This window comes from Haemaphysalis longicornis, unplaced genomic scaffold (assembly GCF_048455015.1).
Source record: "Haemaphysalis longicornis isolate Haplotype H1 unplaced genomic scaffold, Haemaphysalis longicornis Haplotype H1 scaffold_15, whole genome shotgun sequence".
NCBI lineage: Eukaryota > Metazoa > Arthropoda > Arachnida > Ixodida > Ixodidae > Haemaphysalis > Haemaphysalis longicornis.
Genome location: NW_027526257.1, coordinates 13,969,726 through 13,987,960, shown reverse-complemented (window position 1 = coordinate 13,987,960; position 18,235 = coordinate 13,969,726). Strand labels below are relative to the sequence as shown.

The 18,235-nt window shown below is 47.4% G+C and overlaps 1 protein-coding gene across 1 annotated transcript in view; it reads right to left on the bottom strand.

The window, feature by feature from the left end:
• Window positions 1-18,235, bottom strand: part of Spg (dedicator of cytokinesis spg) — a 126,566-nt gene that overhangs the window by 70,082 nt on the left and 38,249 nt on the right. The window contains exons 15-18 of the mRNA XM_077695583.1: window positions 12,396-12,496; window positions 7,740-7,980; window positions 5,748-5,955; window positions 1,633-1,856 (exon numbers count right to left, since the gene is read on the bottom strand). Coding sequence (XP_077551709.1) covers window positions 1,633-1,856; window positions 5,748-5,955; window positions 7,740-7,980; window positions 12,396-12,496 — 774 coding nt within the window. The remainder of the gene's footprint in view (window positions 1-1,632; window positions 1,857-5,747; window positions 5,956-7,739; window positions 7,981-12,395; window positions 12,497-18,235) is intronic.

Sequence of the window (18,235 nt, the reverse complement as noted above, 5' to 3'; positions counted from 1 at the left end):
CGCCTGTTTGGGCGACGCCGTAGGACGCGCGTCGGTACAGTGTAGTTCTTAACCTGGTCTTGGCGTTATTATGCACTGTACGATTCGGCCAATAAACCCCCTGGTTCGTCCTGGCCCTTTGGAGCCTGTCGTCGCCTTTGTCGGTGAGTCGAACCCGTCGCGGCGTCTTTCTCGTGGACGCCGCGAACCTCTCTGGGGCATTTTGGATGAGGACAAAGCCGTGGCAGCAAGAAATCAAAACAGGCACCTCAGTTCAGCAGAGCAACACCTTAGCCACAAACATGCCATGCTGGCCATGTACAGTCAACCCCACTTATAACGGCTGCACTCATAACAGATTCTCTTATACAACAAAAAACGTGGAATGACCGTCACAGTATGCGCTAAGGCAATAGCATGGTGTTTCAGATATAACAAACGGGCGCAAGGCTGAAGCTCAGGTACAGCAAACGACCCCCCATCACCTGACTGTGGCAGGCGGTCCCAGTCACCACTTTGATTGCCTTTCCACGCACGCAGAGTGTGAAACCTACTGCGCAGGATCACCTTTTCTCCACAGAACTGACAGCAGCCAGTGTAAAATAATACAAGTGGACGAAATTGTGAACAAAAAAGCATGTTTTTTTGTTGTCCTAAATATCAGGTCTACCTCTCCCCACCCCCTTCTCCTCTGTTGGCACATGCAGGGCGCAGGCATTGGAAAAAGGAGGATGAGATAAGGGAGCTGATAAGTGGAACATGTGGAACCTTGGTGTTCTGTGAAGTGCGCAGCTTTCCCTCTCGCCCGGGAGTGGGCAAAGTGGCAGAATGATTTCAGAAGAGCCATTAAATTAGCTACGCTTGGGTTTCAACACTCTTTGCTCATGTTCCCTGGCTCGTTCATCCCCAGTACAACTGGGATGGAAGGAAGGGTAGGAAAGGGAACAAACAAAAAAACCCCGTAACTCGTGGCATGAAGCTGAAGTGTGACGTGTTTCTTACTTTTCAATCACTGCTGCGCCATTTGTCGTGTTGGCACGGGAAGGGTGCCATTACATGTTACTGCCTAACTGAAGTGTTCATGCTTTTAAAAACAGTTCACTTTAGGGCTGCGCCTTGTAGTCGTAACTGGCTTGCTGGACCCTAGTAGAGCCACACGGCGTTCTGTCGTAGCGGCTGTCATCGCAGTGCAACCCTGAGGCTTCGAAAGCCAAGCAGTTAATTAACATAGTCATAAGCGTTCAAAACTCGTGAACCGCTGGCGCTTGTCATACATCTTCCCGTTGTTTAGTGCAAAAAAAAGTGCAGGTACATTTGAGACAAAATATTATATATACATAACTAACCGGCAGTGCCTGCGTTCACTTAGCAACGCTCATTGGGTTGGTTTTTACAGGTCTGCAGAAATGAACCAACTAGCCCAGAAGTTGTGTTTGATTGTGCATCCTGTTCTCTTTTTAAAAACACACACAAACATGTGCTCTCAAACATTGTGGTGCACTTACAAATATATTTTCACTTTCTATTTTTCTCTTGTGCCTTAAAAGTGCAGGCCTAAGTACACGGTGCTACAAGTGCTGCCCAAATGCAAGACATCGCAATTATTTCTTTACATCCAGCGTTACAACCGTGTGTCCACCCCCGCCTTCGTACCAGCAGGGGTGCCCCGTCCTCCAGGCCGTGCAAGGCGTCCAGCAGAGGCGGCACCAGGGGCAGCAGGGCAACGTCGTCCGGCCCCGCAGCCGTCACCAGCTCCCCCAGCACCTGTGCGCACAGGGGGGCGTCCTCGGGGCGGCCCTGGGTCAGCTGGGAGCCCAGGGCAGTGGCACACGCCGACACCAGCCGCCCACGCCACTCCTCCCCCGCCCCAACGCCTGCTGCACACAGAGCACAAAGGAAACCACACGTGTACAGGATGCAAGAAAAAAAGTTACGCTTTTCTCACACAGTCCTGTAATGCACACCAGTTGCAGAACTGCACTTCAGAATCTGGGCTGTGCAAGCACCCCTGCTTTATTGAAGCTTAGCGGCAAGCAATGTTGCATTTGAACATAAGTACAAGCCCGGCATTTTCTGATACATGTCAACAAACAGCGGCGACTCAGCACTATACAGAGTGACCAAGGTGTTCCTCAGGGTGGGGTGATAAGCCCCACACTGTTCAATGTCTCCATTACAGGCCTAGAAAAATGCTTGGCGCAGTCGGTCCAAATCTCCCTGTACACGAATGAAATCTGCGTTTGGAGCTCTGGACATAACAGGCGTGCGCAACGGTCGAGACTGCAGCGAGCAATCAACTCCATTGCATCGTTTTTGTCAGCACGAGGATTGGAAATCTTGGCAAGCAAATGTGCTGCATTGGCTTTTACGAAGCGGGACCTCACCCACTACAGGCTCACTGCTGGAGGCAATGTCATCCCATGTGTTCCCAGCTATAGGTTTCTGGGGGCGACATTCGACAGGTCACTCACCTGGTCACCTCATGTCCGCCATCCCAAGGAGAAGCTTATATCAATTGCCCGCACATTCAGTATGCTCTCCAGTAACTCCGGAGGTTGCTCTAACTCTCTCCTTTGGCTCTACGAAGCGCTCTGTGTTGGCCTCATAGGCTACATCATCGCTGTATTGGTATTGGTTCCTTTCTAATAGAACGATCAAGGCCCTAGAGTCCATGCAAGCAGGACTTGCATTGGTGTTTAGAAAACTACCTCTACTGTGGAACAGTGACAGAATGCTGACGTCTGTCACCCTTGGCTCTTGGCACGCCGGAGTTTCTTCGTGTGCAACTGCGGATTGTGGCAAGGCAATGTGACCACCCTTTAGCGCCAAGTTTGGTCACTGAAGTGTGTGACTTCCTGCCGCAGCATTACCAGCCACCAGCATTTACTCTCCATCCGCCCTGGATGATCCCGCCCATGAAAATAGTAAGCACAGTGCCTGAAGTTACACGCAAGGGGCGTATTGCGCCTGCCCATCTATTGTTATTGCCCTTGAATATACTATCTACAACACATACGGAAGTCATACACATCTGTAAACTGATGGATCGGTGTCACAACATCCTCTGTCGTGGTGTGGATACCTTCACCATGCACCACCCTCAGTGCCATGCTCAGCCACAGAACTTCATCTACGGCCACCGAACTTGCAGCTCTGCGGCTGGCCTTGGCTCATATCATCGAGCAGCCTGCACGCGTGTGGGCCATCTTCATTGACTCTCGGGCTGCACTGCAATGTCTGGCGTCTTTCCTGAAAGATGAGCTTGTGCTTGATGTACAAGCTTTGCATCTTCAAGCTCTGCAAGTGCACCATCAAACAGCACTCCAGTGGCTCCCTGCCCATTGCGGGATAACTGGAAATGTAAAGGCGGACGCTGCAGCATCCACAGCGCATGACCAACGTGGATCAAAAAATACCGGTGCCATTTTCTCGCAAAGATGCTTCAGCACTTGCATTCAGTGTGGCTTGGGGCATGCAGCAATCGCTATGGACAGACGCATCCCGTCATTACGCGCCCCTCTACTCTATCGGCCCGCATTGCAATTTTAAGATGCCACCTGGGCTATCCAAGCATGATGAAGCAGCACTCCACCAAATGTGGTTGAATGTCGCTTACATGTGATACTTCTCTTACAAGATCCACCAATCCACCTCGCCTCTGTGCTCACAGTGTGATGTGCGTGAAGATTTGCATCATCTCGTTTGTTACTGAGTGCGATTTAGTACACAAAGATTATCTGTCGAAGTGTCTCTAGGCCGGACACTCTCCATAGGACTAGAACTAACGGATGTATTAGGTCCTAGGAATTCTTACTCTCGCACCTCTTGCGCTACAAAAGCCTTATTGGTGTACTTCAAAGACACAAGACTTCATCAGACTTTGTAAATACTAGTAAAAATCATGTGTGTTCCTCTTCATCATTATAATTACCATCGTCACTGCATTCATCTGGCGTAGCAAGCCAGGCGGCTTAGCTCGGCTGACATCGCCAGTTTCATTAAGGAGGATCGCTCTCTCTACTTCTCCCTCTCTTGCAGTGCGATGCAAAACATTATTGAAACACGTTATGTCGTGATCCACCTCTAGACAGACCTAAAAGAAGCCAAACCACTTTTACCGATGAGAGGAACACGAAGAAGTGAGATAAGGAAACAATGCACGACAACAAAAATAAATAAATAAATATTTATTTATTTATTTGGTCTGAGAAAAAATGATGACATGAGTCTGGCCCAAACTCCGAGTGCTCGCACCAAAACCCACTATTCTACCCCTAGCCTAGAGAGGCACAACAGTGGAACTCTTCCAGCAGTGGCATAACAGAATAGAAGGACCTGTTCCAAGCAATGCAGTAGATGGTGCTGCGTGTGCACAGGAAATGCCGGGCTTGTACCCACCCACAAGGGAACGGAATCGTGCGACAGGCAAGTGCAGTGCCATGGCACGTAGGGGGAAAGAAAGTGGAATTTGCTAAACATTTATTTAACGAAAAAGCTCAATAAAAGAAAGCTTGCTTTCCAATTCAGAAAAAGTAGTGTTCACATGCTTGCGGCTGCTGCCCGAAGTCAGATTAAAAAAAAAAAAAAAAAAAAAAAACCTCAGGGAAAATGTAAATGAAGGTTACCTAATTGGGTAATCCTCATTTACATTTTCATGTTTTTTTCTTCATTTATGTCTTCACAGAAGAAAAAACCGCAGGGAAAATGTAAATGAAGGTTACCTAATTCGGTAATCCTCATTTACATTTTCATGTTTTTTTCTTCATTTATGTCTTCACAGAAGAAAAAACCGCAGGGAAAATGTAAATGAAGGTTACCTAATTGGGTAATCCTTATTTACATTTTCATGGTTTTTTTCTTCATTTATGTCTTCACAGCTTTTTCTCATCTGACTTATGGCAGCAGCTGCAAGCGTGTGAATACTACGCTCAACTTTCACGTCATAACGCTCGACGTTATGGTTGTACAAAGCTAAGGCTTACAAGGGAATTAAAAGCCCTCAACCAGAGTGACCCACAGAAGAAGAAAGACACGCAAAGGGTAGACGATGACAATGGTAATGAGATGACACATTTGGCAATTTACCGTGCAATTATTCGCACAATGAACCCTCTTTTTTTCCCAGAAAATTCAGCATGAATTAGGGGGGAGGGTTCATTATGAGGGCAAAAGTTGCGACACATTTTAAAAGTTGAAACTTCGTACAATAAAGTTGCTAGGAGAAGCACCGTCAGAGCCTTACATTTCGAGTAAAAACACTTGGGCCTATATGTAACCAAATTTCTTTTATATTCACAACAAGCTGGTGGTGGCTCCCTACTTGCCATCGGAGCTGTCCTCCTCACTGAAGTTGCTTGCCATTTCACTATTGTCATTGGCCCACAGCGCATCGTCTTTCGTGCTGTCAAGGCACTCCAAAACCTCATTCCCCCCCCCCTGCAGTGTCCACACATAAGAGTATATCTTTCACCGTGGGGTGGGCTACCTCCTGGGACATCACAGAATACATGCATCGGCCCGTAGCTCACTGGCATATCTTCTGGCATAAAACCAACCTTACATCCCCCAGGATGGAAGCTGTGCTTTAAGCATTACAGTCCGATTCAGAGGGATTAAATTGGCCAACTGCACTTTAGCAGGCAAGGTAAAGAGACAGCCAGCCAGTGAATTTTCAATGTAAAGATGAGAAAGAGGAAAACAACAAGAAGAAAAGAAGAAGAGTAAGCCGTGCCAAGTGCTGACCTGCGATGAAGACAGACTTCACTTACTTGCACTGTTACCGCCGTCCCCACTGTCGGAGCTCAGGAGGGCCGTGATGATGCGCTGGATGGCCCCGAGGCGGGCACGGCACAGCTGGAAGTGCGGGGTGGGGGGCAGCCAGGCCAGGCTGCGCTCGGCCACGCGGGCCACCGCCGCGGGGGGAAGCACCTCCCTCAGGCGGGCACACACGCCGCCCATGCTACGCACCAGCGACACCTGCCACCAACAGGGGAAGGGGGAAAGGGACTGAGCACACGGGTGGAAGACAGGCAAACGGGCAAACACAAGCTTATCCTAGGGGGCCATGGAGACAAGATACAAGTTTGGCGCAGTTTACCACAGTAAATCAGTTAGCCCCGTTCCAGCCACGAGAAAAGCTTTTCTTTAACTGAAAGAAACAACAAATGGTGAGAAATTTTCAAGTTTAGCTTTACAGCGACGGGTGTGTGTTGTTTTGGCATGCAAGGGCAGCAAAGGCCAAAGGAAGCCATTTGGATGATGTCGGGTCAAAGTGATATGGGTGGGCGATGAATATAGTACAGTGTAGGCCATTTTCAACGTAACCGCTTATACTGCAGGACCGGATATAACACTGACTGTTGTGATGACCAGTTTGCCTCCCACAGAACTCAATGCATAAACGTACTGCTTAAAACGTGGGTTCCCATAGCACCATGCCGCTTGTAGTGTGGTTTTCTGGCGGGTCCGCCGATTAACTGGTGCACTGGGGTATCGTTTCAGGGTCGCAAGAAACAAAAAAGCCAGAATTGGTCATCCCACGCAGCGAGCGCTTCCTGCTCTCCTCTATCATTGACATGGGAAAGAAAAAAAATAGGCACCTTTTGGTTGGCATGTTCCGTGTTTGCATCCACGTGATAACCACAACTGTACTTCCTTGACGCACCTCGGAAGATAGCAAGCCCCTCTTCCCCCCCCCCCTTCTCATGAGGTATGTTGTCTCAATTATAACGTTGTGCAGATAAGCAACCACCCTTTCCCTTTTCAAACAGCAGGATATTGTGTGCTGTGACGCCACAGGTTGCCACTATGCATACGCTGTGCTGATAAGCAACTGCCTTCAGCATGACAAACATGAGCTCGGGTGGAAAAAAAAAGAGAATCCTGCTTCGTTCTTATCACGATGCCCCGCAGCATCCATTCATAGACATGAAGCAATGCAGCTGTGCTCCTTCAAAACACAAGCAGAAATGAAGTTAAAGCTGCACGCACCGTGTGCAAGACCCTGCAGCAGTGGCTGATGTAAAAAAAAAAAAGGAAATAAATAAAGATCGTGCCTCTGTGTTTAAGTGTTGCACATTTGAGTGACACTAAGCAAAGAATTACTCGAGAGATAGGTTGTGATGTGGTTGGCTTGGTGCATGTTTCGTTCATAGTGCAGTACCGCTTATAGTGGGGATTTTCGTGGCTCCCGTGACATACGTTATAAGTGGTCTACACTGTATCATAGGCCAATATTAAAAGCACAGCTGTCAGTGCATCAACTGCCCATTAGCATTGAAGTGATACAAAAACAAAACTAGCGACCCCACTACAACTGTCCAGTCTTGTTTTTTGGAGGTGGCTGTGGTTCTATTGTTCCTCCAAAAATGACTAGTTATCTCTAATTACCTTGTTAACAAATTGACTTACTCAAAAAATAATGGCATTGTTGAAATCAGTGGGGGAAAGCAGCAAGACTGGCAAGTTTCACACAGTTTACTTAATTAAAGGAAGCTGCTAACAATTAAAGGAAGGGCAGTGTCCCCCCTTAAATAACCCTTTACACTGATACTGCTGTACCTTCGAGGCCAAAGACAACTTTTGAGCCCAGTGATGAGCCATGCTGAGCACAGACAGAACCTTTCCACTCAGTTCACGACAGCTTACTCAGTGAATCGTGGCTTGCCTACACACCAGTTCCGGATGTCCCTTTTGTATATGCTATTAGTATGAAAGCCCAACTGAAAGCTCCAAAAGCCCAACTACACCGACCCCTTTACCTGTGCCGCCAGGGGGCCCTGACCATTGGCCACCATGCGTTCGCAGGCAGCTAGGGTCGGCTGCAGGTCGGCCCAGAAGCCCTCGGCCGGCTCTGTAGCTGTAGCCCGGCTGAGGAGCAGCCGTGACTGCACCACAAACTGCGTGAGGGGCTCCAGGGAGGCGAAGCAGTGCTCCACGGAGGCAGACTCCTCGGGGTCCCCGGCCAGCTCCGCACAGTGGGCCACGCATCGCAGCAGGCCCCTTGCCGTGTGCAGACGAAGGAGAAGGGGGAGACAGTTCACAACACTGCGACAACAGTCCCTCCTCCAGCGAAGGCTGCAAACTAAAACCATTCAACGCGGAAGTTTGGGCTAGTTCAATGTTTCTCAAATGGGGGTCGGCAGACTGCAGCGCGAGGGGTTCTGCAAAGCTATTCCGAAGAGAGAGAAATGAGTTTATTGCACGGCAGCCAGTAATCCTAGGCGTCGGCCAAGAGCCCTTGGGCTCTAGCAGCGTCTTCGGCCAGCTGAATGACCCAGACTTGGTTCACCAAGTCGGAGCTGAGCAATACGGTCTCCCATAGCTCTATGCTAGCGATGCTGCAACCTAACATTGTCGCCTGTGTACAGGCCCGCAGCCCGTGTGCTAGGTCTGCCTTGTCGTTACACCGGTGGCCTTGTCAGAATATTGGCCAGGGTAGCTAAACTCCGCAAAACTCTCACCATGAAAAAAAAAAAAAAAGAGCGATGGTACACCAGTTTGGCCATGACTGTGGCAGCAATCCGCACAAGTTGCCTTGGTCACATCCTTTCCCTCTTCCCCACGTCTGCCCTGCCTTCCTGAACTATAGATCTCCAGTACCTCGCAGCCACGTTGTAGTATTGCATATGACGTTTGTGAACTGGCATCAGTGGCTTGCATACTTAAAGGGGTACGTGGCTTTTAAGGGGGGACGTGGCTTTCAAAATCAACTTTTTTATTTCTTTGTGGATTTTGATGAAAATTGGCACAGCAACTGGAAATGCTTCTGTGATAACACTATAAAAATTTCAAAGTAATATTTTGAAAACTTTTTTATGTATGAAATTTTCTTTTTGTTCCGCTTGTACCGAGCTTGAGCGGCTTATAAAACACGATAGAAAACTTGTTCGAAGTGCTTTGCATTCCCAAATGAATGGACGAGGTCGTGACAGTTTTAGAATTTTTTTTTTACAACACAATGTTTTTTAGTTTTCATTTTTTTAGAGGTTAATGTGCAACAGGCATGTCAACTGTGAATGATTATTTGAATAAAAAATCACAAAAAAACAAATCTGGAAAACCAAAAGTGTCACGACCTGAACAGTTCATCAAGGAATGTAATGCAAGCAACGGAATCAAAATAGACCCAGCGGTCATGAAGAAATCCCTGGTACAAGCGACACAGGTGGCAAAAAAAACTGTTTTGAGAAAACGGCTTCCGAAGTTGCAACATGGGGTTCACATATCAGAAGTCGTCACGGTTGTAGCCTTTCATGTCCTTTTGAACATGGGGCTTCTGGAAGGCCTTGCCTTGAAATTGGAGTGCCTTTTACAGCCTTTCTCTTTCCAGAAAACATCATTTTCAGCTCCTCCGTGAAGAGTACATACCCCCCTTTGCAAACCAAACGGAGGGGAGATGGGTTTCAATGGGCTTTCAATGCAAAGTAGGTTAGTTGGTTGGCTGTATCGCACTGGACAACCTCCTTTTGCAGTGTTGTCACCATGGCAACAAGTTAAGCATTTTTTTTAACTTAAATTTGAACATTTTTGGCTTTTTTTATGTTTTATCTTGCCTGGCACAGCAACTTAGTACTCATGTGCAGGTGTTCAGTGCCAAAAGTTTGCATACCATAAAGATGAAAATGAGCTACTTTGAAGCTTGGTAGAGTATTCTGCATAACTCCCAACTTCAATGCAAGAGCATATTTTTTTACTACTTTTGACATTCAAGGCATCCAATATTTCTCGCAGCACAGCCAGTATGCCCTGAGCAATGGTATCAATAATTTCCCTAAAAAAATCACTGTTAAATGCTGCCACAGTAACGTACATTTTTAACGCAGAGAGCATATTTTTATTCCTATATTACTAACTCAAACCTGTTTGCATGAAAATTACATTACAAGTGCACGGGAAACGTTGCACAAGAAAGGCGATATGGCTCGCGCGCATCGCAGCGCACGCTTACCGCGACATATCGAACTTTGATTATACCTGATATGGCTGGTCAGGTCGCTTTTAAGATTAAATCTAACGTCGCAGGCATTAATTACAACTACTGGCGTTCAATCGTAACCGGTTGCCCAGTCATGTGATGCTCCAATGCGCGTCGGCTATGCCGTGCGCGCCGCAGCGTTTGACGCGTCGACCGTTTCTTTCTCAAGGCTAGCGAGCCCACAGTCAAAACACAGCAATAACTAAGCGTGTAAACATCGCAAATCCGACTAAAAGTTCACTTCACGAACCGCTATCGCAAGCGCGCACACCGCGTCACCCTCCGGGGTCTGGCGACGGTAGAGTCACGCGCACCACGAAGCGTTCGATGACCTCCGCCTTTCGAGCCACACAACTTCCCGTAATCCGGCTCGTTATCTCTGGCATTCCCATCGCGATAACGTCCGTGTTGAATACCACAGATTGAACAGAAACTCGGCCTAGCGCAGCGGCGAAAATGAACTCAATCCGCTCGCTACGCAGCTCAGGCGGCCGCCGCCATCTTGCGTTGCGCCCGCAACATCCAATCAGGAGGGTCGTTGGTCTGTGCCCCGACCGGGGACCAATAGCGCTTCAGCATCTATTTCTAGCTTCGTTTGTGCGTCGTTTCTTTTCTGCCGTTTGTGCGTTTGTGAATGAACGAAGATAAAAGAGACGAGCAGAACCGGAAAGACGATCGCTCGGCCGATCTAACCATATCAAAATGGCCGCGCCCGGTGGCACCGTTGCGGAGATAGAGCGCTCCGAAAATTGCCGTTTTTTCGCCCTTTTGCGCTGATAGTTTGTCACCGCGCCTGACAAAAGTATTTTTTTATGCCACTTTGCGACGCTTTTCAGCGTAAAAACTTTGCAGACGCACAGAATAGGAAACATAGAAGCCGAATATGTGGGTTTCAAAAAAACGATGTTTTGGTCATTTTTCCGAAGTTGAAAGCCGCGTCCCCCCTTAACTTCGAAAAAATGATCAAAACCATTTTTTTAAAGCCCCATATTCGGCTTCTATGCTTTCTATTCTGTGTGTTTGGAAAGTTTTTCCACCGAAAACAGTTGCAAGGGAGCATAAAAAAATACTTTTGCCAGCCACGGTGACAAAATGTCAGCGTAAAAGGGCGAAAAAAAAAAAAAAAAAGGGCAATTTTCGGAGCGTTATATCTTCGCAACGGTGCCACTGGGCACGGCCATTTTGGTACCATTAGATAAGCAGAGCGATGCTCTTTCTGGTTCAGATCGTCTCTTCTATCTTTGTTCATTCACAAACGAACAAATGGCAGAAAAAGGACGATGCAAAAATGAAGCCAGAAATAGGTTCTGAAGCGCGATTGGCTCTCCGATCGGCACACGCTGAGATGGCCCTTCTGATTGGACGTCGCTGCGGCAATGCAAGATGGTGGCCACTTGAACTGCGTAGTGCGCGTTTCTGAGTTTATTTACGTTGCTTCGCTGTGCCAAGTTCTTGTTCAGTCATTTTACCTGCTGCAGTATTCAACACAGACATCATTGCGATGGGAATGCCCGAGATCATGAGCCAGATGAGGGGAAGTTGCGTGGCTCGAAAGGCAGAGGTCATTGAGGTACAGGCCTCCCATATGACATATCTACAAATCTCTTCTCCATGTTCACATTCTTTTGCGCTTGCTCCTACAGTCCTAAAGTGCAGTGCTGCAAATCAAAGCTCCAACTGTGGGTTAACAGCACTTGGTCACATTTCTAGCAGTGCACAGACCTGCATTAATGGGCTGTCACAATGATGCAATTTCCATTGGCACTTGCATAACAACTGCAGTGAAAACAGCAACAAAGTGCACGATGAAAACCGAAAGCAACATGCAACAGGGAAGACGTGAAAACAAGAGTGACTCAGTGAGCTCAGCGTTGGTTGACAGCAGCTCCAACGCAGGCAGTGCCAAAATTGTAGGCACTCTGGCAGCGAATGCTAACAGGCATTTGTGAACAACTAAACTTTGTTTACAAAACCTCAACTGGCTAGGTACCCAAGAGGGTACCAACTTTAAGTGCACTCTGTGGCACCCCTACAAAGGTCTAAGTGTCCTATTTAGTGAAAGAATCACTCTTTGTGAGTTAGTGGTCACACCACGTTTCCTTCTTCCTTGCTTTTGCTTTTTTTTAAACCACATTCGCGTAATTTAAATGCCAACACAGAAAATTCAGCCCTCACCAATTTATATTTTCGTACTCCCGGACAGCCTACCAGATTCATCAGGGCTATCCAAGACAGCGCAAAAAGAAGTCCCCTAATGTGATTGACTTTGCAGGTACTACAGTACTTTAACCAAAGGCAAGGCCAGTTTCTAAAACTCCTCCACTCATTTTCCCCAACCGATTACCACTTGTACAGAACCCCACCCGATGCAAACACACCCAGTGGTTCCCCCCCCCCCCCCCCCCCCCCCCCCCCCGATCTCGTCGCATCGCATGATCACCTGTAGACGAGGGCGGCCGCGAAGTGGCCCTTGACGTAGGCGTCCAGGACGGGCTTGAAGTGCTCAAACTTGGGGCTCTCCAGCAGGCTCAGGATGTACACCTGTGGGCCACAGGAGATGGAAGGAGAGGAGTCATGCCATTACAAACCACCCAACCGTGCGCTTCAACACGGTGGCTGCACGAGCTGGTCAGTTCAGTCACCAGTAAGAGCTACCAAACCAAGTGCAAACAACCGAGTACCACCCTGTCCATTCGTGTAATGAACACACACCCCTGTGTGTGCTTTACCTGGTGAGTTCAGAAGACTATAAACTAATAAAAGGAAGAGCTCATCAGTACCTAAGCACTTCTTACGGCTTGTGAATACAAAAGCCTGAGATGTCCTGCTTGCACCTCTCACTGGAGAAAGGCTGTGTGATATTGCTGCTGGAGACGCTTAGCGAGCCGCCTCAACACTTTCGAATGGCTTCCATCTGCCTCCTACATGTTGTGCTACTGCTCACTCCTGCAAGCAGTCGGAGGAGTTGCCAATTACGCTGCTTCTCCAGTTCCCTTCATTTGAAGTGTCCAACACTCGAGCACCTCATGCTATGGAATGCTTCCTGGCATAGAACGCCTTTGGAGGCGCTGTCTTTCAGTTACGGGTGCCAACACTGGACGCTGTTTTTTTTTTTTTTCACTCAATAAGCCATTCAAAGCTTTCACCTCGAAGGAGAAATGCAGCTGTTTAGAAACCAGCTATCGTGTACTTACTCAATTATAACTTGTGCCCTTGATTCTAATGTGCGTGAGCTTTTGACAACTGTGTGATACTTTCTGCACGGCCTCAGAGGTGCCGAAGTTTCACTTCTTATAGCGCTGAGACAATGCCCCGTCGCTCGCTAATAACAATGTATTGTAAGCACTTGCAAGCAGGCCACAGTCTCCAACTCCAGTATTAAAAAGTAAATTGAAAAAGAAAGAAGTAGCCAGAAGCTGTCACACGACAACAATCGAGCTGCGTTGGGACAAAGCGCAGGTGCTTGCTATCTGCAAGAGTCTTGCAAACTCTGATCGGAACGAAGATTGCTTGCACAGCATCATTGAGCACTCATGCAAGCTTGTAATATCAGAAAAGAAGGTGGATGGAGTAATTCCTGCCAAATGGCAAAGGAACGAAAGTGAAGAAAGCGACGCAAATGCAACGCTGCAGTAAGTATCGCCACGCTTTTTGCCTTTAAAGCACATAGGTAAGCAGACTGTAGTGCTTAAAGGAATCTTTTTAGCTTGGTGTTTGCATTGCCACAGGCCATGGAACCTTCGATGCTTTCCTTACACAAAATGCCACGGTTGCTCTGTAGTTCCAACAATGACTGGCAATCACTGGAGTCACTTCCATTTGTACTCGCTTCTAACATGCAGCTCCCATCTCTCAAGGGAAATTACGAATGTTAGCATACAGTAAATATGCTAACTTGCAAAGAAAAAACTAAAACATGTTTTAATGGAAGAAAAACCAGCAGAAACAGACGACAGCGAAGAAAACGACGGGACAAGCTGGTGCTTTCTGTCGTTTTATTCTAATTGTGTCCTCTATTTCCGTTGCTTTTTCATCCATTCAAATACGTACCAACTAGCCCAGTCCAACGCGTTGGTAAACTAGACCAAAACTGCTCACCCACTTTTGTCTGCCTTAGCAGTCACGTCAGTAAGCTCTTTATTTGCAGCATATTTTGCAGCTTCTGACTGGATCAAAAGGTACATGCACACCATTGCACCCCATAAAACCCTGGCCTTTGCACCAATCAGGAGCCACAAGGCCACAGAAGCCACAACCTTGTGTGGTGTTTGTTTTACTGTAATATATTCCTTTGTTTTGCTCCTTTTTGGCTATTTTGAGAAATCCTGAGCTTGTTCCTTCAGCGCACCTAGCTGAAGGCATCAAACTATTTGTGCTAAACAAGTATGTGTGTGTGTGTGTATGTATATATATATATATATATATTGCTCGCAAATATTTCTTGGACACCGGCAAGTTGTATGAGCAAAAAAAGAAAGACACACGTAGAAAAAAGAAAAGGTTTAACATTTCAACCGAGGGACTGGCCTTTGTCAGAATCATATATATATATATATATATATATACAGAAAGAAATGCTGGCAGTCTACAATGCCAAAGAAGGCATAGGGGAATGGTTAGACTATTTTTTACCGTTAGTGACGTTACATTATTTTGTTTTTAATTACGTGAGAAAGAAAGAAAAACACGCGCCCAGAGTGGGGACCGAACCCACGCCTTTCGATTAGATCTCGAATGCCTTACCAATTCGGCTATCTGGGCGACTGTGTTCTGCTTCACTTTCTGGGGTATTTATATTTACTACAACTGTATCTGACGCTTGAGGGTGGTAGCCAGATACAGTTGTAGTAAATATAAATACCCCAGAATGTGAAGCAGAACACAGTCGCCCAGATAGCCGAATTGGTAAGGCATTCGAGATCTAATCGAAAGGCGTGGGTTCGGTCCCCACTCTGGGCGCGTGTTTTTCTTTCTTTCTCACGTAATTAAAAACAAAATAATGTAACGTCACTAACGGTAAAAAATAGTCTAACCATTCCCCTATGCCTTCTTTGGCATTGTAGACTGCCAGCATTTCTTTCTGTATTTCCTAACGAGCCCCTCATTTCCATACCATATATATATATACAGTTGAACCTCGATATAACGAACCTCGATTTAACGAAATTCGCGATATAACGAATTTTTTCAAGTTTTCTAACAAAATTTTGCTAAATGCATGTATTTTTGTCTCGATTTTACGAAGTAATTTTGCGGCGCTTTCGATTTAACGAAGTCACGGCAAGAAAGGAACAACGAAATTCCGGTCGAGGCACGTTTTATTTTGCCTCTCAGGCCCTACATTGAAAAAATTCAGTACTCAAATTGACTCTTGAAGGCTAAAATGAAACAAAAGCGGTGAAATCTACGGTTAACAACAATTAAAAGCGAAGAACGAAGCTGCCCAAACCGCTAGCGGTCATAGACGGTTTAATAGTGCAGCCACTATTTTGACGTCTCCATCGTTGCCTATGCCAGCGCCCTCTATGCTTAGGCTACCGAAGCCTACTTCAAGCTTTTTTTTTTTCTACGCGTCATTGCTCACGGTGCTGGTGCTGCTGCGCTAGGTTGTGCTCGCTGATAACCAAATTAATATTTTGTTCGTGCATCGTTAGGTGAGTCTTGTAAGCAGCATGAGCACTCCAAGAGAAAGAAAAGTGTTCCGAACAAGAGCCTGAGGAAGCTCGGTGAAACTGACAGCCACCGAAATGTGATGGATGCCATCGATGTTCTGCGGAGGCACGCAGGTGCACACGAATGTTTAAGACCTTGTTAGCGCTGTCAGCATACGAGCGTCACGTAAAGCCCGCCCTGGTCAAGAAACGCCAAGCACTGCTTACGGACTTCTTCACTACGGCTTGAACATCGAGTGCTGATGGCAATAAATTGCTCTCTTTGAACGTGGTCATCTTCGTTTCACCAGCGTTCATTAGACAGCTGCGGTGCGGAGAAATCAGTTTCGTAAGGGCTCAGTGGGCATAAAAGTAATTGCTTAATCGAATTTGGCCGGAAGATTTTTAATGTAAGCTTTCCGCTTTCCGGATCACGTAAGCGCTGCTCCACACAGTGAAGCGGTCCGCGTGTACTCCGCTCAACTCGCATTCATGGTTTTATCTCGAGTGTTGTGGTTGAATCACGCGCCCATACTGCGGAGCCCTTGTACATGAAGTCTTTCGAAAGTTTCATAGCAGCCTTCCGCTGTTGGCCCGCCGCGCCTAAGCCTACCACTGAATGGACGAAAAGAGGCGTAACTTCGAACGAGCACCTCGGCGGGGTGAAGTTCACGGGACATGGACGCGGGTTCAATTGACTAACAGCGGCATTTAGTAGTGACCGAAATGAAAAAAGAAAAAGTGGAAATCTAGTCTGCTATCATATTTAATGAGGCGTTGCGGAAAAAGCACCGGTTTTACGATGACACATGAACTACCGTCGGCTATCCGAATTCCATTGCCCAAGTGTTGAAACTCTTAATTCACACAATTTTCGCGGCCAGTTTTAGTACAAATTTCGCTTTAATTGGAGAGGTAACTACATAGCAGTTGTTGCCTGGCGAGGGCCAAAGTGTTAAAACCCCAATAACTGGTTAAATGAACTGTAAAATCGAAACCTCGATTTTACGAAATTCTCGATTTAACGAAATTTGCGGCCCCAAGTACGACTTCGTTATATCGAGGTTTAACTGTATATATATATACCAGGTAAGAAGTTCCGGACTACCGTAGAAATAGGTTAAAACTTGTGTGCACACACTTGGAAAACACTGAACAAGGGTTTTATTGTTCCCAACAGTTGCGAAAGGAGAAACTTCCTTTTTCAGGGGTTATTTTAGAATAGACAGAAAAACGCTTATACAGTTAAACCTCGATGTAACGAAGTCGGTAAAATTCGTAATTTACTTCGTTACATTGAAATTTCGCTACATTGAAATTCGCGGTTTTAATGAAGTGTTCATCCCGCGAAGCATTTCCTGCAAAAGAAAACGTGGCGCGCATACACGGCTGGCGCACTCTTTCTGTTTCTATTGGAGCTTAATCATCTACGCGGGCATCAGAGTGAACCGCATGGAGCGTTTCCTCTCCGCAAAAGCGCGCCCCGCAAGCCACAGGCGCTCTGACGCAGCCGCGGAGGCAACCCGCGCGAAGTGAGTAGCTCCTGCGACCAGTTCCGCTCGCTGAAACGCAACTCGAGGGCCAAACGAGAGGGGCATGCGAGAAAAAAAAGCGTATAACGTGGGCGAAATTTTCGCTGTAAAGCGTCATACGCGCCGCTTACGAAAGCGCCCATCAAATATCTTCGGCATGCCCGAGCGCTTCGAAGCTCCCGCCATAGGGTGCGAGCCTCCCCATTGGCGAAACTGGTCAGGCTCCTCCCACTGCCGCGTGCAGCGCGAGTCACTTTTTGGCGCAGAAGCCGCCGCCGGCGCGCAATCGCGGACGCGGGTGTGAAAAAAAAAAAAAAAAAACGCGCGCACAAGGCTTTTAAAGGTTCACAAATGCTTGCTGAAACGATGAAACCCAACAAGCATGAGCGAACTTAAACGAAGGGCGAAACGGCGGCATGCGGCGGCGGCGGCCCCGCAAGAGGCGATTAGGCTTACCACCGCGGAGGATGTTTGATGGGCGCTTTCGTAAGCGGCGCGCATGACGTTTTACTGTGAAAATTTCGCCAACGTTATCCTTTTTTTTTTTTTTTTCTCGCGTGCCTCTCCCATTTGCCCCTCGAGTGGCGTTTCAGCGAGCGGTTGGAAGCGGTCGCTGGAGCTGCCCACATAGCGCTGGTGGTCTCCGCGGCTGCGTCAGCGCGCCTGTGACTTGCGGGGAGCGTTTTGAGTTTTTGCGGGAAGAAAACGCTCCATGCGGTTCACGCTGATGCCCGCGTAGACGATTAAGCTCCGACAGAAACAGTGCGCCAGCCGTGTATGCACTCCACGCAGTTTGTAGGCAAGGGGCTCGCTCACAGACCCGTGGCTCGCTGCATCCGCGGCATCGGGCGGCCCGTGTTGCCGTTCGCGTTTTATTTAGACCCCATTTCGGCGCTTGCGTCTCCCAAAATCTACTTCTACAACTTAAATTTCCTGCCTAGTTCTCCATGAAACTTCGTTACATTGAAATTCCGGCAAACGGGACTTCGTTACACAGAGGGTGAAAATACATGGTGTGCATACTCTTGAAGTTACGAAAAATTCCGTGGTTCGTTACATCGAGGGTTTCGTTACATTGAAGTTCGTTACATCGAGGT